General features: G+C 43.9%; 2 protein-coding genes across 6 annotated transcripts in view; one reads left to right on the top strand and one right to left on the bottom strand.

Annotated features, from left to right (window-relative positions):
• Positions 1-6,586: 6,586 nt before the first annotated feature.
• LOC124992857 (nucleoside diphosphate kinase B) lies at positions 6,587-7,244 on the bottom strand. Its single transcript, XM_047564158.1, has one exon. The coding sequence runs from the start codon at positions 7,191-7,193 to the stop codon at positions 6,735-6,737; it is 459 nt and encodes a 152-aa protein (XP_047420114.1). The 5' UTR covers positions 7,194-7,244; the 3' UTR covers positions 6,587-6,734.
• An 8,149-nt stretch (positions 7,245-15,393) lies between these two features.
• Prdm2 (PR/SET domain 2) overlaps positions 15,394-25,134 on the top strand; it is a 117,604-nt gene continuing 107,863 nt past the window's right edge. For 3 of the 5 annotated variants that reach the window (XM_047542842.1, XM_047542866.1, XM_047542858.1), the window contains exon 1: positions 15,394-15,447. The gene's annotated coding sequence lies outside the window, so the exon portion shown is untranslated. The remainder of the gene's footprint in view (positions 15,448-25,134) is intronic. The other 2 variants (XM_047542884.1, XM_047542849.1) reach the window with 2 other exon arrangements.

Here is a 25,134-nt window from a genome sequence, read left to right as displayed (position 1 = left end):
TGAGGGGTTCTCGGGCCCGCCTGGCACAGGAGCAAGACCGGGAGTGCTGAGGTGAGGGCGTTGGAAAGGAGCCACGCTTCACAGGCACCGGAGGAGGACCCCACCTGAGCGGGCAGGACAGGGTTCTCCAAGACGAAGGCAGAAAGCCGAATGGTGAAGGCTGGAGACTTTTTAGAAAGCAGGGGCAGAAAGAGGGACATTTTTAAGAGCAATAATATGAACAAAGTTATTCAAGTGCATCTGGGTTTGAGGGAGTTTGAACTATAACTGGAAAAGTCTGCATGTGCAAGAACCCAAGTCTGGACAGAGAGGTGGGACAGGTCTGTGGAGAGGTCTCAAGGTGACCAGGAGCGTGCCAGAGCAGGGGACAGCTTGAGGCGGGAGGGGAGGTCTGGAGGGATGATTTCTGGCCATGGGGAGCTGGACGGTCTGGCTGGCAGCCACTTGGTTATCATGTGGCTGAACACTGGCGCCCGCGAGGGGCAAGGAGAGGGTACACTCCACCCTCTAAGTTCAAGGTCATGGATGCAGACTCCTGTGAAAGATCGCGATGTGTTTAATCAGATCCTTCTTAAGAGAAAGCGAATGGAAGATGCCACTGTAGACGCTTATGGAAGTGGCACATGGTCTGCACCCAGCTTGCTTCCCGCTCACTCATTACCTGTCCCGTAGGCAGCATCTAACGTGTACAGGTGCTGTCCATGCAGGTAGCAGGGGTGGGTAGCCTTGGCCCCGTCCTGAGGCCATGAGCAGTCTAGAGAGGGGAGTAGGTGTGTATGCAAATAGCGAGACTACCAGGTAGAAGGTTCTAGATGCTGTGGGACAGATGCGCTTTAGAAAGTGTCTGGGGGTAGAGATGGGAGGAATCTCTCCCTGCTCTGGGAGGGGGAGGGCCCTGGACACGTGGACAGGTGGGAGAAGGGCTTCCCCAGGAGAGGGAAGTGAGGGAGGGAAGCAGGATGCCGGGGTCCAGGGGTCGGTGACGAGCAGTCAGGGAAGATAGCACTGAAGGGGACGTGAATGTGGTGGCACTCAAGACCTTGACCTCCAAGCAGAAGAGGTGCTGGCTTGGTTGGCAGACTGTAAATCCCAGTTCCTGAAGGCCGAGGTCTGTCTGCTCACACTGACTCTCCTGAGCCTCCCAGGGGACTCAATAAATCCATTCTGAGTGAACAGATGAATCTGGACTAACTGGACCTCATGTTGACATCTGGTCAATTTAGTGATACAAATAGCATTTTTTTCCACAATTCTGGCTGAGTTCATCTTATGAGCAAGGCAGTAAAAGAGATTAAGGATACAAGGTGAAGGGGAAATATCAGATTCTGTTCCTATAGAAGACTCCAGAGAGAGAGGTTATTTAAAAGAAACAATAATTTTTTACACTTAATGAGGTTATATCCACATTCTAATTTTTGCTTTTAAATGTAATGTTGTGAAGTTTTTTTTTTTTTTTTCCCCAAGAAATGTGATTGGTGTGTGCGCAAACAGAACATAAACATATTTTCCTCTAGGAAGTTTGAAGTGCTTTTCTTTCTATTGGCAATGATGTTGTTTAAAGATGCTCATATTAAGCATACTTTATGCTATAAAATAGTGCTGAAGCAGTCACAAAAGTTCTTCCGGACCTCATGTCAAGACTTGTCTGAATTCCATGTGTTAATCTGCAGCTAAAGATGTTCAAATACTGAGAGATGTGCAAACACGATCAAGCTTGGCTTTGCCTTAATATACATTTTTTTCTTTTTCAGAGGAATACTTTTCCAGGTGGTGGGAGACCAGGTCTCACTATGTTGGCCAGGCTGACTTCAAATTCGTGATCCTCCTGCCTCAGTCTCCGGGTAACTGGGAACGGGGATGTGTGTGCCGTTGCACCCACATGGGAATACACTTCACTCAGAAATTCATGTGCACAAGAGAACAAAGTGAATCAAATATCAAAGATCTGGCATCGGAAATTAGCACTACCCTCTCAGGAGGAATATTGTAGGTTGGGAAAAAGCAACTTTATCTGCACACGTGGCCTCCAAGACAAAAATCAATGACATCAGGTGCCATTTATTTATGTTACTATAACTTTGAGGTGGTTAATTTTACGCATGCACTTGGAGAATATTTTGGGATGAGATTAACATTTATATCAGTGACCATCAGGTAAAGCAAATTGCCCTCTGTAACGCAGGTGGGCCTCTTCTCATCAGTTGAAGACCTGAATAGAACAATGAGCAGGAGCGCATCCTCCAGTAGGAGGCCTTCAGACTTCATCTGCACCGTCAGCAGATGAAGGCCTCCAGGTGGGCCTCCAGTCTGCCCACCTTTGCAACAGAACCGGAATACTGACTCGCCTGGATTTTGAGACTGCTGCTTGCATTGCAGATTTGGAACTTGCCGGTCTTCATAAACACGTGAGGCCATTCATTACAATAAACCTCTCTCTCCTTCTCTGATACATGTATCCCACGACTCTTTCTCTGGAGAACCCTGGCTAACGAACGTGATCTTGATGTTGTTTTAACGTCAGCCCTGGCGGAATTGCTTTCTCTGGCCTACACTCTATTGTTATGCCCAGGTGGGGACCTTATGAACATGAGGTGTGGGATTCTCATGCTTTGGGTCATGAGGACGTTGTTGTAGAAACTTCTGTTGTGCTCATTTATTTTTATTCCCCTCTTTTTTACCCAATTTTGCCCTAACACATTCTAGGTATGTGTGGCAGTCATTATTATTTTAGGAATGAGGTGACATAGAAAAAACAAACAAATCTATTCCTGCCTCTTCATTTACACATTTAGCCCAGAAATCTTCAAAGGAAGGATTAAACCACCATGACAACCTCGATCGGCCTCACACATATCATTCTTACACATATCATTCTTACACATGTCATTCTTACACATGTGCTTTTAGCATTGCAACTGCTTCATAAAACATATAACAGAACTAGAGAAGAAATTTTTTCCGTTTTCAAGTCAACTTTTGTTCTGTTATTTAGACATCTTCCAACTCAGGGAAAGAATATACAATACTGTTTTGAGATAAAAGGAGGTTATAAGTGTCCTGTTTCAGAATAGTGACCTTTTATATAGACACTATGATTTTATATTAGATACATTTATTTGCCTACTTCATATTAGACCATATATTTATGTCTTCAATACGCATTTTCTGTTATATCTTCAAATACACATAAAGTAATGAGGTTTGTTTTTTGTCATAGAAAGAACAATCCTATTTAACTTCAAATATCCAAATTCCATAGTGACATTTCAACAGGAGATGACATAAATCTCAAGTTGTATAATATTGTGGTTTTCTTTGTTTTGTATTTTTTCTCCTATGTCACCTGTAATAAAAGGTGAATTGTACACAAGTAAACTTAAACAATTGCTATTGTTGAAAAATGCCTGAAGTTTCCAAAAAAAGTTCATGAAATTTATTTTTAGAGCATTTCTCAAATGTAAGGTATATCCTGTTTCTAAGTCAAAGTACCCCTCATTCTCAAATACTGCTGGGATTCACTAAAATTATGAAACTGTCCTGGTGTAATTTATATAAATAAAGGCAGAGCAATACCTTTTAGAATTAGAAGGGATCTTGGAGTTTAGTCTAACTCCTCGGTTTTGCAGATATAATGTAAAGCAGGCCTAGCAATAGTAGGCATTATAACTACAAATTCTTAACAGCACAGAATTGCATACAAATTCTTACAGCACAGATCCTTAAAAACAAAAATAAAATACCCCCAAAAAGTTTTTAAAGACTGAAACAAATAATTTAAAAAGGAAAAGCAGGAGCCGATTTTACATGTAAGCGCCATTTATCATCTCCCATGAAAGATGAGCCTATTTCCTGCTGCGGTGTTCGTTTGCTGTCCTGTAACTACAGTCCTAACATCGTCGCAGTCCCCTCTAAGAAGTGCTGGAGGCGCTGGCTTGTGCTGCTCCGTGGTGAACACAGTGATTCCCAAGAATGCCCACGCTGACTTTCATCACCTTGCGGAGCAGGGCCAGCAGCTGCGGCTTCCTCGTCTTGGGCCTGTCTCTCGGAAAGCAGACAGTCCCGGCTGGCGTAAGAGGGTGTTAATGAGGTCTCGTCTTGCTGGTACACGTTTTTGACATTTGGTCTTGGAGTAGAACACACAGGGCTCTCCTCAGTGCTGTAGAGAGCACTGCATCATGCAGGACACCCGGAAAGGGGCAGAGTCCCTCTGCGGTCCCCTGGAGCCTGGTAACCATGGTGCAGGAAGGGAGGCTTCAGTTCTGTCCTTGTTAGGGGGTTTTAGTTGGTGGCCTCTTTGGCTCTGCCAAGCACAGTCCTTATAGTGCTTACCAAAGAGAGCCGTGAACTCTCTGTTGTATTAAACATCATTGAGGAAATAACCCATAAAAACTATAACGACCCTATTTTGACTGACGTACTAAACCTTTACATTAATCACCACTCATCTATTTCTTCATTCTGGGGATCAAACCTAGGGCACGACACAGGCTAAGCTTCCACTCTACCACTGAGCCACTCCTTAGCAATTGCAATGCTATGGATTAGAGTTTTTGTGCTCTCAATGGGGGCAAAATTTGATTGTTGCACAGTACAAAATCGTAGCCACAGGACATTTAAAAATTTCTGACCATAGTTGGGCATGGTGACACACGCTTGTCATCCCAGCAACTTGGGAGGCTGAGACAGGGGTTCTAGGCCAGCCTTAGCAATTTAGCAAGGTTCTAAGCAACTTACTGAGACTCTTTCTTAAAATAAAAAGGCCTGGGGATACAGCTCAGTGACAGTGCCCCTGGATCAATCCCTAGTACCAAAAATTAAATAAATGAAAATTTAAAAATTTGGGCCATACATTCTCATTACAAAAACTAGTTTCTAGAGACATATGAATTGCCTAAACTGAACGAGGAGGACATACACAACTTAAATAGACCAATTTCAAGTAATGAAATAGAAGAAGTCATCAAAAGCCTACCAACACCTTTACGCCATGTACAAACAGAGAAACAACATGTATCCCATTTGTTTACAATAAAAAAAAAAAAAAAAAAAAGCCTACCAACAAAGAAAAGTCCAGGACCAGATGGGTTCTCAGCCGAGTTCTACAAAACCTTTAAAGAAGAGCTCATTCCAATACTTCTCAAAGTATTCCATAAAATAGAAGAGGAGGGAACCCTGCCAAACTCATTCTATGAAGCCAATATCACCCTGATACCTAAACCAGACAGAGACACATCGAAGAAAGAAAATTTCAGACCAATATCCTTAATGAACATCGATGCAAAAATTCTCAACAAAATTCTAGCAAATCGCATACAAAAACATATTAAAAAGATAGTGCACCATGATCAAGTGGGTTTCATCCCAGGGATGCAAGGTTGGTTCAACATCAGGAAATCAATAAATGTAATTCACCAAATCAATAGACTTAAAGTCAAGAATCACATGATTATTTCAATAGATGCAGAAAAAGCATTTGATAAAATACAGCACCCCTTCATGCTCAAAACACTAGAAAAAATAGGGATAGTGGGAACATTCCTTAACATTGTAAAGGCCATCTATGCTAAGCCTATGGCTAATATCATTCTAAATGGTGGAAAACTGAAAGCATTCCCCCTAAAAACTGGAACAAGGCAGGGATGCCCTCTTTCACCACTTCTATTCAATATCGTCCTTGAAACTCTAGCCAGAGAATTTAGACAGACCAAAGAAATTAAAGGGATATGAATAGGAAAAGAAGAACCCAAACTATCCCTATTTGCTGATGATATGATTATATACTTAGAGGAACCAGGAAATTCCAGCAGAAAACTTTTAGAACTCATAAGTGAAATCAGTAAAGTAGCGGGATATAAGATCAATGCACATAAATCTAATGCATTTTTATACATAAGTGATGAATCTTCAGAAAGAGAAATTAGGAAAACTACCCCATTCACAATAGCATCGAAAAAAATAAAATACTTGGGAATCAATCTCACAAAAGAGGTGAAAGACCTCTACAATGAGAACTACAGAACACTAAAGAAAGAAATTAAAGAAAACCTCAGAAAATGGAAAGATCTCCCATGTTCTTGGATAGGAAGAATTAATATTGTCAAAATGGCCATACTACCTAAAGTGCTATACAGATTCAATGCAATTCCAATTAAAATCCCAATGATGTACCTTACAGAAATAGAGCAAGCAATTATGAAATTCATCTGGAAGAATAAAAAACCTAGAATAGCTAAAGCAATCCTTGGCAGAAAGAGTGAAGCAGGGGGTATTGCAATACCAGATCTTCAACTCTCCTACAAAGCAACAGTAACAAAAACGGCATGGTATTGGTACCAAAATAGAAAGGTGGATCAATGGTACAGAATAGAGAACACGACAAACCCAAATAAATACAATTTTCTCATACTAGACAAAGGGGCCAAAAATATGCAATGGAGAAAAGATAGCCTCTTCAACAAATGGTGCTGGGAGAATTGGAAATCCATATGCAACAGAATGAAACTAAACCCATATCTCTCACCATGCACGAAATTAAACTAAAAATGGATTAAGGATCTCGGAATCAGACCAGAGACCTTGCATCTTTTTTTTTTTTTTTTCCCACTTCCAAAGGCTTTATTGGTAAATATGCTTTAGAAAAGAATGATCTACCCTATCTTCCAAGTCAGTGGAATGAACAGCTGTGATCAAGGACTCCTCTGGTTGTGCTGACGGGGACCCTGCTTTGACCATCTCTATTCATAGACCCAGTCATGAGCACAAGACTTGTAGTCAACCAATTCTTCAGGCTTAAACCATAGGCTGATCTCTTTTTCAGCGCTTTGTATGGAGTCACTGCCATGAATGATGTTCCTGCCAACTTGAATGCAGAAGTCCCCTCGAATGGTACCTGGTTTAGAATCTGCTGGATTCGTCTCCCCAAGCATCACTCGGCCTGTCTTCACCACATTCAGCCCCTCCCAGACCATAGCCACCACTGGCCCTGAGTTCATGTACTTCACCAGCCCTGGGAAGAAGGGTCGATCTTTCAGGTCAATGTAGTGCTGCTTCAGATGGTCCTCAGAGGCCCGAAGGAACTTCATGGCCACCAGCCGGAACCCCTTCTGCTCGAAGCGCTTGATGATCTCGCCCACCAGGCCGCGCTGCACGCCGTCCGGCTTGATGGCGATGAAGGTGCGTTCGAGGTTGGCCATGGTCCCGGGAGCTGCTGGACAGGCGGTGGATGTGCTGCGAGACCGAAATCTCGAGACCTTGCATCTTATAGAAGAAAAAGTAGGTCCAGAGCTTCAACATGTCGGCTTAGGACCAGACTTCCTCAACAGGACTCCCATAGCACAAGAAATAAAAACAAGAATCAATAACTGGGATAGATTCAAACTAAAAAGCTTTCTCTCAGCAAAGGAAACTATCAGCAATGCGAAGAAAGAGCCTACAGAGTGGGAGAAAATCTTTGCCAATCATACTTCAGATAGAGCACTAATCTCCAGAATCTATAAAGAACTCAAAAAACTCTACACCAAGAATACAAATAATCCAATCGACAAATGGGCTAAGGAAATGAATAGACACTTCACAGAAGAAGATCTACAAGCAATCAACAAACATATGGAAAAATGTTCAACATCTCTAGTAATAAGAGAAATGCAAATCAAAACCACCCTAAGACTCCATCTCACCCCAATTAGAATGGCGATTATCAAGAATACAAGCAACAACAAGTGTTGGCGAGGATGTGGGGAGATAGGTACACTCATACATTGCTGGTGGGGCTGCAAATTAGTGCAGCCACTCTGGAAAGCAGTGTGGAGATTCCTTAGAAAACTTGGAATGGAACCACCATTTGACCCAGCTATCCCACTCCTTGGCCTATACCCAAAGGACTTAAAATCAGCATACTACAGAGATACAGCCACATCAATGTTCATAGCTGCTCAGTTCACAATAGCCAGACTGTGGAACCAACCTAGATGTCCTTCAATTGATGAATGGATAAAGAAACTGTGGTATATATATACAATGGAATATTAGTCAGCCATAAAGAATGATAAAATTATGGCATTTGCAGGCAAATGTATGAAATTGGAGAATATCATGCTAAGGGAGATAAACCAATCTCAAAAAACCAAAGGATGAATGATCTCGCTGATAAGTGGATGATGACACATAATGGGGGTGGGAGGGATTAGTGTTAGGGTTAGAGTTAGGGTTAGGGAGGGGGCAAGAATGGAGGAAGGAAGGACTGTGTAGAGGGAAAAGAGGGGTGGGAGGGGTGGGGGGAGGAGAAAAATAACAGAATGAATCAAACAACATTACCCTATGTAAATTTATGATTACACAAATGGTATGCCTTTACACCATGTACAAACAGAGAAACAACATGTATCCCATTTGTTTACAATAAAAAAAAAAACTAAACATCAAAAGTTTTTCAAAGGTTGAAACAAATATTAAAAAGGAAACATGGAAGCTATTTTACACTTAAAAACTGTTTATAAGTCCAGAAGTAAGCCCTCCCTTCTATGGTCAAGTGATTGCAACCAGGTGCTGAGGTCCTACACTGAGAAGGCTGCCATTTCAAACAAATGGTTTGGGGAAACTGTTACTGACTTCTTACCTTAGTCCATATATAAAAATGAACCAAAATGGATCAAAAAACCTAACCATAAAAGGCAAAAAGAGACACTTATTAGAAACTTCATACACCAAATTTGGCAATGATTTACTGGTAATAACATCAAATCTCAAACAACTAACGAAAAAATAGACACACCAGACTGTATCAAAATTAAAATCTGGGGCTGGGGAGATAACTCAGTTGGTAGAGCACTTGCCTCACAAGTACAAGACCCTGCAATCAATCCCTAGCACTGCAAAAAAAAAAAAAAAAAAAAAAAAAAAAAAAATTAAAATCTGTGCAATAATGGACATAATCATCAGAGTGAAAAGATGTCAAAGAAGTGGAGAATTTATAATACTTGTACAGTGATGGTGGGAATGTAAAGATGGTACAGTTGTTACAGACTGGCCATGTCAGTCTGGTGGTTGGTTCCTCAAAATATTAAAAATAAAATGACTGTATGACCCAGCAATTCCACTTGGGATACAGACCCAAAAGTATTGAAAGCAGGGTCTCCAAGAAGTGTCTGTAACAGAATCATTCTCAACTGTAGCAACCTACGTGTCCATGGACAGATGAATGGATAAGCAAAATGTAGTATATACATATGATAGAATATTATTCAGCCTTCAAAACAAAAGAAATCCTGATACATGTTACCACAGGGATGAACCTTGGAGATGTGTGCTAAATGAACTAAGCCCGACACAAAGAGACAAACGCTGTATAATTCCACTTACCTGAGATGCCTAACACAGTCAAGTTCACCATCAGGAAGCAGAGTGGTGGATGCAGGGGGCCAGGAGATGGAATGGGGAGCCTTTGTTAGTGGGCACAGATTTTCAGTTTATAAGATAAAGAGAATTCTGGAGGGCTACTGAACCATGCGCTTAGACACGGCTCACATTGTGAAGTTTACATGAGATGCATTTTACTGCAATTTTTCTTTCTTTTTTTTTTTTTTTTTTGAGATGGGTTCTCACCAAGCTGCCCAGGCTGGCCCTGAACTCCTGGGCTCAAGTGATCCAACTGCCTCAGGTTTCCAAGTAGCTGTGCCTTCCAGCTCATACCATGATTTTTGTTTTGGCGGTTCTGGGGATCAAACCTAGGGCCTCATACTTGCTAGGCAAGTGCTCTAACACTGAGTCCCACAATTTTATGAAAAGCTCTTTATGATTTAACATAAAAGAAGCTTATTCCCTGTAAAATCTGTTTCTTCTCCAGCAACTACACCCATAGGTTTCCACTAGAGTGTATGAAGTACAAATATTCACATAGCACATACACAGATATATGATGTAGCTATGATTTTTACATTTCATGGGGGTTGGGGGAGCAAGTAAAGGAAAAAAAAAATGTCTGAAAACACACGTGGGCCAGGCATGTCAGAGAAAAAGGAGAAATGTTCTCTTTCCTGGATGAGATGTGCTCCACATTCCAATGAAGCAGAAAGGTGTCTAACAGTGAGATCAGAAAATCAAGCGCAGAATAATCTACAGCGGACTTTGTGAATCTTTGGCACTTGGGGCTTCTTGTGGAAGGAAGTTGTCTTGTGCCTAGTGGGCTGTTCAGCTGCCTCCCAAGCCTGGAGTCACTAGAGGCTGGTAGCGCCCTTTACCCAGTGTTGGCAACTCAAAATGTCCCCTAAGGGGCAAAATCTCACCCCAGTTGGAGCCACTGCTGTCCAATTAAAGCTAACCGTAACCTGGCCGTGCCTTCTCACTCTGCTTTGTGGAGCTTTGCAAAGGAATTATTTATTCCTTCTTTCATCAGCCTCAGACTCTTATGATGACCACAGAGTTGAAATCCTTCAGGGCAGGGGGACACATATAGTGAAACTGGAAGAAAAGCAAATTCCATACACAGGCCTGAGTCCTTGCTCAGCGACGGTGATGTGTTTCTATTTCAGGAATCATTTCTACATCACAAAACAGTGCACTGGTCTGCATTAATCAATGTAATTGATTGAAGGATTACTTGTGCCCATTGCTGATTAGAGTGGAGATATTGTGATTCTTTTTTCATTCTCAAAGGGCTTAAATATGTTTGGGACCTAAGACACATCTGGGAGTCAGACTGCAGTGGGACAGTGCTGGTGGGGGTTATATGGGGATTCACAGACAGATGAAAATTGGTGGAGGTGGTCTCTACTCCCAGACTGCGTTGGATGGTGTCCCCCCCAAATTCACGTCTACCAGAAAAAATCTCAGAATGTGACCTCATTGGAGAGTGTCTGTGGATGTAAGGAGTTCAGCTGAGGACATAGTGCTCCAGGGTGGACCTTAAATCCACAGCATTCTTATAAGAAAGCTACCTGAAGACTGAGGCAGTTGAAATGAGGTTTCTACAAGTCAATGATGGCCAAGGCAAACACCAGAATCTAGGAGAGGGGCCTGGGATAGTCCCCTCTCAGAGCTTCCAGAAGGCACCAACCCCACCCACAACCGCAGAGCCATAGAGACTAAATTCTGTTGTTTCAAACCCCTGCACTTGGGATGCTGCATTTCGTTAAGGTAGGCCTAGGAAAGTAACACAACCAAGCAAGATCCATCCACAAGCTGGCTTCTCGGGAAGGGCAAATTTGGATGCCGCCGAGAAGAGGTGATGAGTGAATTCTAGCCAAAAAGTGAGACGAAGAAAAGTGCCAAGCACTTCTAGGACACTGGGCTCCCATACCAGTGTCTCTGCAGAAGCAGGGTCCCCAGGGAACAGATGACTGGTGCTGGGGTGAGAGGGTGATGACTGGCTAGGCGGGGCCTGCTGTCTATCCTGCCTGCAGAGGTCCTCTAAGGCGACGCGCCACGGCGTCTGAGCCGAGGCGGCAAACCTGGCTGTGGTGTCAGCACCTGGGTGCAGCCTACACATTTCTGTACCTGATTTATCTTCTGTTCCTTTTCATCCTGCGGCCATTTCCTGCTGAAAAATATTTTCACTTTATGTCTTTGTTGCCAACCTGTATGTTTTATTCATGCTCTCGCGGGGGCATATTAGTGAATTAATGCTGCCTTCGAGGAAGATGAAGACTGAACTTCCCTTTGTATTCTCAGGAACGAACCACGGCAGCCTTTGAGCTTGGTGCACTGGGGTTCTGAATCAGGAATGGACACTGCTACTTAGGGGCGTCTGTGTGGGAGAGGCTGAGCCTGTTAACTGTTTTGTTACATGTTTGGTTAGAACATAAAAGGAGAATGGAAAAATCTAGAATCAGTGCTCTGGATTTCCTTACAGGGTGGAATACAGGTATCTTTGGGGCCATGAATTTGAATTGGTTAGAAATTTTAGCTACTTGGAGTCAGTCTTCTTTCTCTTCTTTTTAAAAATACTATCTAAGGGGCTGGAGGTGTGGCTCAGTAGCTAAGTGCTTGCTTAGCGGGTTGGGAGCATCAGGGTGCAGTCTTGGCTGTACACTGAGCTCTAAGATGCCTTTGCGAATCCAGTCTCCTCCACAGGCTCCTCGGAGGGTAGAGGTGGTGTCATTTTCAGAGTGTCATTTTCAGTGTCTGAGAGCATGTCCGTGGTTGGAAGCAGTGTGAACATCAGACACACTGTGGACTTTTGACATTGAACACGTCCTTCACTCTGCAACCAGCCCGCGTCTCTCAACATTGGAATTTGAGCCTCAGCTTCTTGTCTGTAAACAGGATCTGTCCTCGCTGTTGTGGGGATTAAGAGAGAACATAGCATACTGACTCAGTGTTAAGTGCGGACTGGTGCTCGCTACAGGTGACCTCCTCTCTCCTCTTCTTAAATTCCATCACTACTGAGAATCATCTGTATGTTGTGAGGTTGCAGAGGTTTTCTCATGGAACTGAGCAGCTAAGAGTCTCCTACACAATAAGATGTATCTTTCATTCTCAGTTTCTACCTTTGAACTTCATTCACTGCTCTCTAGTCAGAATCCAGAGTGCAAGTGGTTGCTCAGGTGTGACTCCTTGCTGGGTTACATGATGCAGCAGAGAGAAGGTGGGTGGGAAGGGCGAGGTGAAGAAACCAAGAAGATGGGCTGGACCCGGGCCTTGTTGAGAATCATTTGCAGTCACAGGAAAGGGGACTCAGTTTTTTTTTTTTTTAAAGGTAAGCAATGTGCTGTCTGATTAAAAGGTGAGCTGATATGATTTCTCTCAGGCCCTGGGTCTCCTTCCTCTGGTCTTTACTAGGTGTTCTTGCATGACAATTCAAGGAGAGTATTCAGAATGGCCTCTTAATGAAACATTGTTAGGAAGTTCTTCCGGATACCCACCCTGAGTACTAGGTCTGTTGGAGGAGGACTAGCACAGGGCATGTATGCAGCGCAGTCGCCTGCACTGGCTCTTGCTCTAGCTCTCGAGTGCTGGTCCTGGTGCTTGATCAAGCAAGCTTTCACCCCTCCTGGCCTCAGTGCCCCCAGCTGTACACGAGCACAGTGCTTATCACACAGGGTGTCGTGAGGATAGGGGAGAAAGTGCCTGTAAAATATTGAGCACAGATCTCAGAAGAGAATAAGCACTGTTATCATTCGGGGAGTCTGAAGTCCACTTACATTTTTGTTGGCAACGTGCTGTAAACTCTTTAATCTCAGTTGTAAAAGCTTTAATCTCTTTAGGAGCAATGCTGTAGGCGTCAGGCTGCTACGCTGAGCAGGAGTCCCAGGGTTCCAATTATAACCATATGCTGTCTTTTAAATGCACAACGTCTGGGCCACAACGTATTTGCTTTAATCCAGCCACATCCAGAGCAAGGGAAAGGCTTTTTTCCCCTATAAAAACATCTATTTAGCAGGGCGCAGTGTCACACGTCTGTAATACCAGAGACTCTGGAGGCTGAGGCAGGAGGATGGCAAGTTCAAAGCCAGCCTGAGCAACTTAGACCCTGTCTCAAAATAAAAAATAAAAAGGACTGGGGAATGTAGCTCAATGGGAGAGCACCCCCACCCAAATCTATTTAGTGTTTACCACATACCAGACACTGGGATGTCGCAGCGATTGATGATCATGTCCTCTACAACGTGGCAAGAAACTGACCGGAAGCTGTGCTTGGTGCACCTGTATAAAGTGAAGTTTCATTGATGTTGTAGACAGAGGACTTTTTTGCAAGGGGGTTGAACTCAAGGATACTTTGCCACTCTGCTACATCCCCAACCCTTTTTATTTCAGGACAGGGTCTCACTAAGTTGCCCAGGCTGTCCTTGGACTTTTGATACTGCTACCCACTATGGAAAGAGTTTCTGAAGACGTGACTAAGTGATGGGAAATTTATCTTGGATTATTTGGGTAGGTCTTCAGTGAAATCACATATATTCTTATACGAGAGAGAGTAGGGAAATTTGACTACAGAGAAGGTGATTTGAAGATGGAGCAGAGATATGAAGACGTTGGCCTTGAAGATTAAAGTAATCCGGTCCCAAGTCAAGGTATGCTGGCAGCTACCACAATTCAGACTAAGGAAGAAGGGAACATGGCCCTGCTGATCATACCCTGACTTTAGCCCAGTGATACTGATATTGGATATCTGACTCCATAATTGTTAAGAGAATAAATTTCTGTTGTGTTAACTTGTCAAAGTTGTTAACAGCAGCCCCAGGAAACAAATACACCCAGCCATTTTAGATTAAGGCCAGGGAGGACAAGCACTGACTATTCTATCAATCATTTCTTGGCACTATGCTGTCTGGTTCTGATTCACCATGTCACTTCTAATTTGACATTCCTTTATTTATTTATTTTTTTAAGGTGCAACTGAACACCAGACAGCCTACCACTTTTCTTTTAAAATGCTGACTTGTATGTCAGTGTTTCGATGGTGGGTGGAATGGTGGGACCTGATTTTTCCCCTTTTTTCCCCATCTCAGATGCTTCTGATGGGTTGATCAAGTTGAAAGGCGTTAATCCAGGTAAGGGGTGCTGAAGACTAATGACCGCTGGACTCACACGACTTCACATTACTGACTTGCTTGCACGCATCCACCAGATTGACAATCTCTTTTCCTTGAAGAGTGGAAGAAATAAACTTTTCCTTTGACTTTTTTCCTTAGGCTGTGCTGGCCCTGTCAATGTTTAAGGTCTTGGTAATATTCATTTGTTCCCTAGAGCTAGGTGGTCAGCGACAGCATCATCCCTTTACAGTAAGATTATAAAGGGATATATGGTGACGGACAGGAGTACACAAATGAACTCATCAGATCTCTGACAACTTCAGAGGTGCATCCACACCTATAAAAAGCCTGTTCTTTAGACGGGGTCCTTTCCACAGAGGGCAGGTGTTGGCGACTTCCTGATGTCATTTTCAGAGTGACTTGCCTTGAAGGGCTCCACCTCTACCTGACAGCCGCAGACTCGCTTCCCACCAGACCTCTCCCCAGCCGCCTCCGTCCGGTTCACCACCCCCAGGGCGCTGTGCACGGTCGTCCTGACCCTGTTTGCTCACTCTCTGCAAACACCGGGTTCCCCGGGGACAAGGCCACTGCCATCCCTGGGGGCCGCTCGCTGCACCTTGGACCGGAGCGAGGCCCAGGGCGGGCGGCCGGCAGACACGCCTCCGTGATGACGCCCGCGAACTCGGCGGGACCCGCCCTCTGGGACTTCGGTCTTTCCGGGCCCGGGACAAAGAGGCGGCGGCGACCCGTCCTCGCGGACGGCCGCGGAGTCTCCGGGCACCTCGGTGTCGCGCGGAAGCCCCACGCCCGGGTCCCGCGGAGGCCGCGGCGCGGGGTCGGGGTCGCGGGGGCCGCGCCGGCGCGACGTCACTTCCGGCCGGGGCCAAGATGGCGGCGGCGCGGCGCGGGCGCCGGGGCGGGCGGAGCGGCGGCGGCGGCGGCTCTCGGCGCGTTGGGGCGCGGGAAGCGGCGGGCGCGGGTAAGACCCGGCGGGGGCGGGCGGCCTCGGGGCCGGCGCCGGGGTCCCGCGGGGAGCGCGGCGGCCGCCACACGCCGGGGGGCGGCGGACGCGCCCCCTCCGAGGTCCTGGGCGCCGCGGGCCAGCGGGGGCCCCGGGGCGAGGCGCGGGCAGGGGGTCTGCGGCCCCGCCGGCGGGCGGGCGGGCGGGCGGCGTCGCGGGGTCCCTTCGGGTCGACCCAGGGGGTCCCCGCGGCGAAGTTCGGGGCGCGCTTTGTGGGGGGCGGCGGGCCGGGGGCGCGCGGCCGCAGGGCCGCCGGGGACCCCACGTGGGCTTCGCGGCGTCCCGATTGTCAAGTCGCCGCGCTGCGCCTCTTTTGTGTTCCCGCCGATGGTGCCTCGCGCATTTGCGTGCGGATTCCGTCTTGTGCCTTTGTGTTTCCTCCGTAGTTTTCATGGGGTCGAAACCTGGGCAGTGCCTCCCGGGATGTCCGTGGACCCACCGACGTGTGCGCGCGTGTGCGGGTGTAGCAGACGTGCACTTCTGAGCTTGTTCCCAGGTTTGCCACTCAGGCCGCTCGTGAGGCAGGGAGTGGACCTGAGCGGTCCGACCTCCGGGATTCCTCCCCGTCCTCGCGGGAAACACCCACGGCCTTGCAACCCGAGTCAGGCCGTGCGCTGTGGGAAGAAGCCCACGGTTAACCGGGAAGCCCATTTCCCAAGCCTGCGCAGCTGGACCCCGCTCCCTGCGCAGAGAGGCGGTCCCTGCGGGCCCCACACTCTTCATTTCAGGCAGTGTTGAGTTTCTTTAGGTGTGTTTGCTGCGCAGAACGCCTTGTGTTGAATCCCAGTAACTTGTTCTTAGACCCCTTTAATCGGACACTGAAATGATTGTCTCTAGAACAGTTATTGGCCCCAAAACACGACTCAAATATATCTTAAAGTTCTTGTTTACTCCAGTTTTATGGTTACAAATGACTGTCTCAATTAACAGCAGATGGAACCTTTCCCTGATTCTTTTTATCTACAATAGCACAGATTTCGTTTCACTTTGGTTAATTGTGTCCATGTATGTATGAAAAAAAAGTAGGTTCCTTTATTATTTTTTTTAACACGATAGGAAATGTGTGTACAGATATTAAGAAGGGGAACTGAGACATAATCACGCCCTTTTCTTTTAGTAGGGTTCTGTCTCTTCCATGGCATGCAGCTGCCCCTCCACTCTCCAGCCTTTCTTTTCTACGTGGACCTCAGTTTAGCTTTGAGAAAACCAGTAAAGATCATCTTATTAAGCCTTCCTCAATTCAGGCTGTGGACACGGAGATGGAACTAACTCTCGTCTGCGTTCGCTGTTATTCCAGGGCGCTTTATATCTGATGCACCTTTTCTGGTTTGATTTAACTTTTAACCAAATTAGTACATTTGAGTTACTTAAGAAAGATGCCAGGAACATAATAATGCTGCTCAGTAAGTGTTTGATTCTGAAGGCATTTTCTTTCCTTGAAAAGTTGGTATATTCATTTGGATTTATCTTATTTTATAAGTAGTGCCTGAAATAATTCAGTTTAAATTTGTAAATATTGTATTAATTTTGTAAGTGCAAAGCATAAACTAAATATTTTCACTGCAGAGCAATTGGAAAATAGAAAAGCACAAAGAAGGGATAGAAATTGACTATAACTTTCTTCCTCTTCAGGTAGCCATTGTTAACATTTTGGCAAATCCTCACCTTCTGGTCTCTCTTGGTGTCCATATGTGTATCCTTACTCATATATTTATTAGAGAACGTGGCATGTGTTTATATAGGATTAGTGTTATATTGTGTATTGTGACCTGTCTTCTCACATGATGCTGTGTATATCCGTGCCATTAACTATCCTTCACTGGAGGTCATAACTTATCAATTTCATATTGATCTGTAATGTCTCTAAAACCTGAGATTTTCTTTCCATTAAAATTTTTTGAAAGCTTTTTTTTCTATTGTGAATTTTAAAGTTTCTTTTAAAAAATGCAAAAAGTATAAATTCTGCTTCTCAGCCTCTACACATTTTTTTTTTTGCAGAGACTGTTGTGAGAAATGACAGTCAGTTTTAGCTCCCTGTCTTCTCAGTTGGATCTGTGCAGTTACATAAATATATCTGCACGTGTACTCATTTGAGGATTATTTTGTGTTAGATGTTTATTTATTCATGGAACTGTTTCTTTAAGTCTCTTTTCAAGTCTGGATCTGATTTACAAGCCTTTCAGGTCTTGTTAAATCAGTTCTAGGGTGGGAAGCACCTTGTATTGCTTCCTAGTTTCATCTCTTCTGACTAACGTTTCCTGTTATGTTTTTAATACCTGTGCTGGAGAAAAACAAAAAACAAAACCCTAAAACCAAACTGTGGAATTTCACTCTAAAACTCCACAGTGGGGAGGAAATTGTCCAACTTGAGTGGGGAGGGGTAGCTCTGGGTGGTTGGGGACATTACCTGCCAATCATTCCACCTGTTCTGCTGCGGTGTGTCCGGTGCTTCATGGTTTCCTTCTCATCAGGATGGCCTCACCCATTACAGTGTTTGGTTAGAGGCCTGGGGTAGTGTCCCGGCTCTTTCCTTTTGAAATGAGAAGTTTCTAGGTAGAGCCATAAAACTCATCTTGGTAGTGTGGCTGAAAGCTGTGAACTCCATTAGTACTGAAAGTAGTACTTAGGCTCCACTAAAGCAGACTTTCTCAGCCTCTGCACTGCTGACATTTGGGCTGGATGATTCTTTGTTGTGGGGACTCTTTTGAACATTGGAGAATGTTTAGCAGCTTCCTTACCCTTGAGATGCCATTGGCACCTCCCCCCAATTGTGACAAGCAATAGTCTCCAGACATTGCCAAATGTCCCTTGTGGGGGACAGAATTGCAATTCTTAACTGCTGCAGTAGAGGAAGATTCATCTCATCTGAGAGGATGGTTGAATCAATTAAGCAGTTTATCAAATCCCACAGAAATCTAAGAATAGACTGTATGGTTTACATCTTGAATCCAGGAATGGTCCTCCTCTTCTGTCCACATTCCTTCCAGCCTTGGCTTTTGTGACTTTATAGAATATGATGACTTCACTTTTGTTTTGGCACTCCTTTGTGGCGAGAGATAAAGCAATGCAAGGTATCCTGGAGATTATGAAGGATTTTTCATGACATGAGATCTGCATTCCCAGTATGCAGATTAATTTATTATGAAATTTAAATTAATTTGCATAGAGTTGATACACATTGAATAGTTTAAGCCTATGGTCCATCATGTTGAGCAGTCCAGAAATAACTGTCTTTTCTTCCTAGAAAATGGGACTTAGAGAAGCAGTCCCTTGAAGATTGATGGTACATGCCAAACCTGTTTTTCTGAAATTTCCTTTTCTTTCATTAACAACCAGTTTGGGGTTATGCACAGAAATTATGAATTTTCCCTGAGGAAAGGTTTACTTTTGAAGTGATTACCTAACTTTAGCTCACCACATTATAACTTAAAGAGAGCTAATGATCTTCCTGGAAAACACACGACATTAATGCATCTTCTCCTGGGGGGAAATAGAAGTCACCAAGTCTTTACTTGTAATCTTTCTAAGTGTAGAAAAGATAGATTGAATTTTGTTGTGGAATAAATAATCTTTAGTCAGAATGCACCGATAAAGTACAAAAACAGATCTGCTGTAGGAACCACATTTGATAATGGGGTGGTGTTTTGAATTATAGAAGGTCTGTGTAATTTTGCTGGTATGAATGCATGTGTCTTTTAAATATTCTTTCTTACAGAGAGTGTCCTTTATTCCCTGTCCACCTCCCTGAAGCGTGAATTAGAGTTACTGTGTGTAGTAGTAAATCCGATTCATTTGGAGTGAAATATGCTTATAATATTTTTCTCAGTACCGTATAGTATTTATTGTTGGAGTCCTGGCTCATGTCATATCTCTGCTGTGCTTTCATTTATTAGTCTTTCGGAACATGCCAGAAAGGAGGTTTCATTGAACACTTATATATTTTCCAGCTATTTTGGTGAAAAGAATATTTTGTAGCTCTTGCAGTAAATCACATGTTGGGTTTCACTTTGAAAGAGCTGAATTACTTCTTGGCACAGCTTGTCTTAAACATGTAAAGCCAAGTGCAGCTGTTAGGTTGATTGCAGTGGGCAGCCAATCTGGAGATTGGGGGAACCCACACATTTTACAAGCACTTGTATATTTTCTAAGACTATTAAACTTTGGTGGGAAATTCTTTGTACTTTCAAGTAATTTAAATGATGCCATCAGAATTGGAAAAGTACGAGATGGACACGTCCTGTGTATTCATCAGTCTGAATGCCGTACCTTTCTCAAATCTTATTAAGCAAATATAAGTTAAACTTGTTTTGGAGTATGAGTGTAAAAAAGACATTCAGGGTGCTTCTTCCTCTCAGGCTTATTTAGGGACCTTGCCATAATTCTGAGAGTTCCATCTTTAAGCCATACTTGAAAGTAGGAATTTTCAAAAGGGGTGCTCTTGAGGTAAACTGACATTCTTAACTGATAAGCTGTGCTACCCTGACAGACGACATTGGGAAGGCCACTTCACCTCTCAGGAGATGGCTGCCATCTGAGGGCAACCTGTAGTGACTTCATGGAACCCTACCTCCGTGTACAGAGGACAGTCTCACAGATGAAGCACAGCTGGGTGGGGGTGTAGGTAGCTCGCCTGTCTGCTCGCCTCTTCTCTCACTGGGGTGTTTTGAGATGGATAGGGAAATAGTATGCAGGCAACACAAGGGACTTTGAAGTTTTTGAAAAACTTTAGTAACGTTTTTCTTGAACATTTCTCCTAATGCTGTAGGTCTTGAGAGAAACCATGGCACTCTTACTGTTGAGAGCAACCCTTGCAAGTTACCTCTTGAGTCCTTAGGCTTTTTGGTCATAGTGGGAGGTGGGTACTGTTTTTCTAGTCCTTCCCATGCTTCCACAAAGCCAAAGCTTCGCATCTGCTCTCTCGGGCACGTATCCCGTTGGCAGTGTCTTTCCTGAGCCAGCCCTTTGAGACTGAAGACTTGTGCATCTCCACCCCAACCTTGACTCTGGGGGGGCCTCTCTCCATTGATGGATGTAGCTTTCCAAAGAGCGTCTGCCCTCCTCGGAGCCCCCTGTGTGGGCTCGCCACCGTCCACTCCAGTCCCACCCCTGCTCTGACTCTCTCTTTAAAATCCCTCTTGCCAGCGGTTGCCCCCTTTCTCCTCCGCAGCCGGGATCAGGTTTTCTGGCAGCTCCCGCAGCTCTGGGTTCAGGCCTGACTGTGTCCTGGTGTGGAATCTTGACGGACCTGCACCGCCCGGTCGGTCTTTCCGGCTGCCTACCTGTCACCCACTCTCACCGTTTCAACTTACTCTTCCTTAAACAGTTTGTTTTGTGTGTGGCCGTCCCTCTGTCAGAAATCCTGCCGCCCCTCCTGGTGGCCACAGCGCCTTCGGACTGGCTGTCTGGAAACCTGGCTCTCGTGCAGGTGACATAGGCCCTGCTCTCAGTGATTCCTCGTCGACCCTTTACCGTAGACCTTCGGGGCTTTGAGAATGGGACAATAACTCCTCACAGCATCGGGGAGGCCCTGCCGGTCAAGTTCAGATTTAACCTGGAGCTCAAAGCCCCCCGGAATGGACCCCGTTTACTTTATTCTTGTTCTCTTTAGACAGATGCCGCAGGCACATCGTCTTGCTGGCCATAGAAGACAAGCATCAAAAGAATCTGCCATGGTTTCATTGTAAATGGTTAGGGATTTATTTTTACCTTGAAATAAGAATTATAAGTAACTTATTTTGAGGAAAAGTGTTTTCCTTTAAAATAATAACCCGTGTATGTTCAAGGACTTCTTCAACTGTGAAGTGATACACACCTTGCTCTACAAACAGTAGGCATAACGGATTTTTGAAAGCTTTTGAGAACAGAAGTAGTTAACAGAGTAAGCGGATAAACTTTGAATCTCGGATTGTACAAGAGTTACTTCCTACCAAATAAAAAATGCCTTCCAGAATCTTGGGCGAGCCTTGTACTGATATAAGTATGCCTGGCACCTCGGAAGAGAGTTTAAGTGTTGGCCCTGCCTGGCGCGGGCTTCGGGTTGTTCACCTGGGACCTCAGGAAGCCTCCTGGCCACAGACCTGTGGGTTACAGGGAAGGGGAGTTTTCCCGCATTCCTATTGTGTCGGAGGAATTCCAAGGTCTTTGAGCAGCCAGGGTAAATGACCAGATGAATGCTATGAGAGTTTAGGTGAGAAATGAGTACTTGGGTGACGTGACCAATATGACCACAGCCTTCTGAATTTTCAGGAAAATCCCCGGTATATTGTAGGGGTTCTGAAAATCTCTCAGTTTGCAAAGTTGAATCACAAAATCAACTGAGTGTTCATTCGGGGGTAGGAATTGTGGGGTGAGCTAACACTTATATGGGGGTAGACATTTGAGCCTTAGTAAAGAATTGACTTAATTTTCCTTTTATAAAAAATCTTAAAAAGTTTTCACAAATGAAACATAGGGGAAATGTCAGAAAAGTATCTTTTATTGAAACTGTTGTTAGTACTGATGCAGAATAGATAGTTAACAGGTTACATTGTGCTTTTGCTGGGAGCCAGGGTGTGGCAAGAACCCTGCATCTGGTGAAAGTCCTCTTCAGGGCTGGCCCTGAAGGGAGAGCGCTCGCATGTGTTCCTCCCCACCCCCGCGCTTCATGTTGATTCGGCATCCATAGTTCTTGGCAATTAGACTTGAAAACAAGGAAAAGGAAAGGGAATTAACTTTAATTCAAGGTTGTTTTGATGGGATGGAGTTACCTCACCCCGGAAAATGGACAGTGATTCTTTTGTTCTTAGGGAGGAATATCCTACTGTTAGGGAGAGGTAAAATGATATATTTTAATTTCTTTAGAGAAGCTGGGTATTTTTAATTAGGGGGTTAGAGAGAATTATTGTAGGAACCCTGAACAAAACCTGAGACTTATATAAATTCTATGTTCAGTGCAATATGACATAGGTGTACAAATTTAATCAAAAGGATAAAGGAGGACATATTTAATAGCTGTCTATAATATCAATCAGATAAATGATAAGAAATTAGCAATTGGGTACATTTTGTTGTAAGCTTAGCTCTTTATTAATGATGTTGGAAACAGTGTTCTGTCTTGATTTTTTGTCTTGGGGATTGAACCTGGGGCCTCAAGCATGCTAGGCAAGTGCTCTATTACCAAGCTGATTCCTATATGAGGAGCAGTAATTTAAAACAAATTTCCCTCTAACCCCCCACCCCCAATAAAGGAAGAGATTTCTGGTGGGAAAAAAACCCTGGCACCACAGTCAAAATGCAGATTTATGGTGCTTTCGGAGCATATCAGCTGGTCTCTTATTTGACATTTTAATATGGTGTTATTTAATTGCTCGAGGCCCTTTGGAGCCAGAGGGCTGTCCACCTCCGAGCTCTGTAACTTACATATTTTAAACTGAGCTGTAATCATTCTTTTCCCCACTGGGCACTGCAGCTGTAAAGCCCCTGGGAACAGTTGACCCCGTGCGTGTGAAACAAGTTGTCCCTGAGCCTCACTTCCTTTCCTCAGCTTTGCCACACTCCACTCTGTGCATTCAGGGAATCAGGCCCTGGGTAGATGGCTTGGTGTTGTGGATCTCATTGAGGAAATGATGCTGAAATGGGAGTTGTTTGTTTTTGGACATCCTGTTTCTTGTGTCTCTTCATTTTTATTTTTACTTATTTTTAATTTTTTTTGCAGTGGCCGAGGGGCACTACTAGTGAGCAATTCCGCGGTCCTTTACACAGCTTTAACTTTTCAGATAGGGTCTTGCTGGGCTGGCCTCTGGGCCATCCCCTGCCCCGCCTCCTGAGTCACTGGGGTTGCAGGCATGCAATCACTGTGCCCAGTTCTTCACATGCCTTTGTAGGTAGAGCTGCTCATCTTGGTGTTCTCTGTCACCACCGTCTTTAGCCTCGGTGAAAGTCATTCGGGGATGAGAGACACCAGCCGATTCAGCATTTGCCTAGTCATGTCTGTCTTCTTAGTCTGTCTGTTTCTCTTTCTCTACACAATTCTGTTCTGAAAATGGTAAACATTCAGGTTTGATTTCTCACTCTGACTTGATAACGTAGGCTACATTCTCAGAGGAAAGCGGGGCTGTATTTTTCGTGTGGGACTACATGATCACTCTATGAACTCATATTAATTTGGAGAAGGAAAACGAAGGGCTTCATTTAGCAAACCCTGGGCAGGTTCAATATTTGTGATTTTGCTTAATCTAACAAGTGGGCATCACAGGATTTCAAAATCATTTGCAGAGTTTATAGGTTCTGGTCTAGTGATCCCACCCTTTTGTTAGCAATTATGAGTGCTGAGTACATTAGTAGCGCTTGTAAACTGAGCAAACCTTTTTGAGAAACTAACATAGGTCAGATAATTTATCTAGAAGTTTCTGGATTGCACCAATCTTTTGGTGAGGGTAGGTTAAAGTCAGTGTCAGACACTAAATTCACTCTGCTAGACTCTGCCTGCATCTTGTCTGTATGTGCTGCGAAGATATTTATTTGCCATGAGAACTACTTCATGTAATGATTAGTTTTAGAATGTTTGTCTTATATTTGCCATAAACCTTGAGACTTCTTTTACAAAATGTCATTTTGAAACCTTTTTCTTGGGGCTGGGGTTGTGGCTCAGTGGTGGAGCGCTTGCCTAGCATGTGTGAGTCACTGGGTTCGGTCCTCAGCACCACATATAAATAAATAAAGGTATTAAAAAAACAACTACCATCTTTTAAAAAAATTAAAAACTTTTTCTTTTATCTAGTCTGTGTTTTCATTGCAGTTTTGGTCTTTTAAATGCAAAACAATTGTACTAGTTTCCCTGCATGTTCCTGTTTTACTTGTTTGCCTGTGAACTCTGTAAGGCTTAAAAGTTAAATAGGGTCTTCTGAGTCTTGATGTTACAATGTGGAATTTTTTATACTTAAAAATAACTATAAAAAATTAGTATTAGTGACCTCTAAGTGGCATTGCAAAGTTAATTACAGTATTTCCCAAATAGCCACAAAACTTCTAAACTGATCCTAAAAAATAATTGTAAAATCAGTGACTTAGCGAAGACTGTGTAAATCAAATGTTATTAAGTAATTTTTTAACTCTGTCTTTCCTCCAGACTCGAACTGTTCTTTAAGAATCTGCTTCCTTTTTTTTTGTTTTCCCTTTCGTATAACTTTGTAGAATTTCCACGTCTGCAGAGGTTCATGAACACAGTTCAGCCAGTGTTGTAGGTGGCTCAGTGCTAGCTGGCTTCTGCTTTAGATCAGTTTGCTTTATTTCAGAGGTTTGGTGAGGGAGACAGGACTTGGGCTGCAGGGTTGTCAGACTCAGGGACAGCAGAGTCCCACTTGTCTCTAGATTTTCTTGTCATGGACCTCCATATCAGCCTGTCCAACTAAACAGTTGTTCATATTGCCTTGACACTTTTAAAAGGCCAGTATTTGAATAAAGTCTAAGATTATTTTTTGTTGCTGTATTAATACTGATAATTTATAGTCAAATCATTTTTATGACAGTAATAGGTTAAATTTTGGGAAGGACGATTTATTCTAGAATTTGAAAGCGATATCTCGAAAAGTTAGGTATACTCAGTATACTTGTTTTTTTTTTTTTAAAGAGTGTATGCTGTTTGTAGAATATAGTTGGTGATAAAAA

The sequence above is a fragment of the Sciurus carolinensis genome, chromosome 1 (genome assembly GCF_902686445.1).
Source record: "Sciurus carolinensis chromosome 1, mSciCar1.2, whole genome shotgun sequence".
Classification (NCBI taxonomy): Eukaryota; Metazoa; Chordata; class Mammalia; order Rodentia; family Sciuridae; genus Sciurus; species Sciurus carolinensis.
This window is presented reverse-complemented; position numbering and strand designations above follow the sequence as displayed.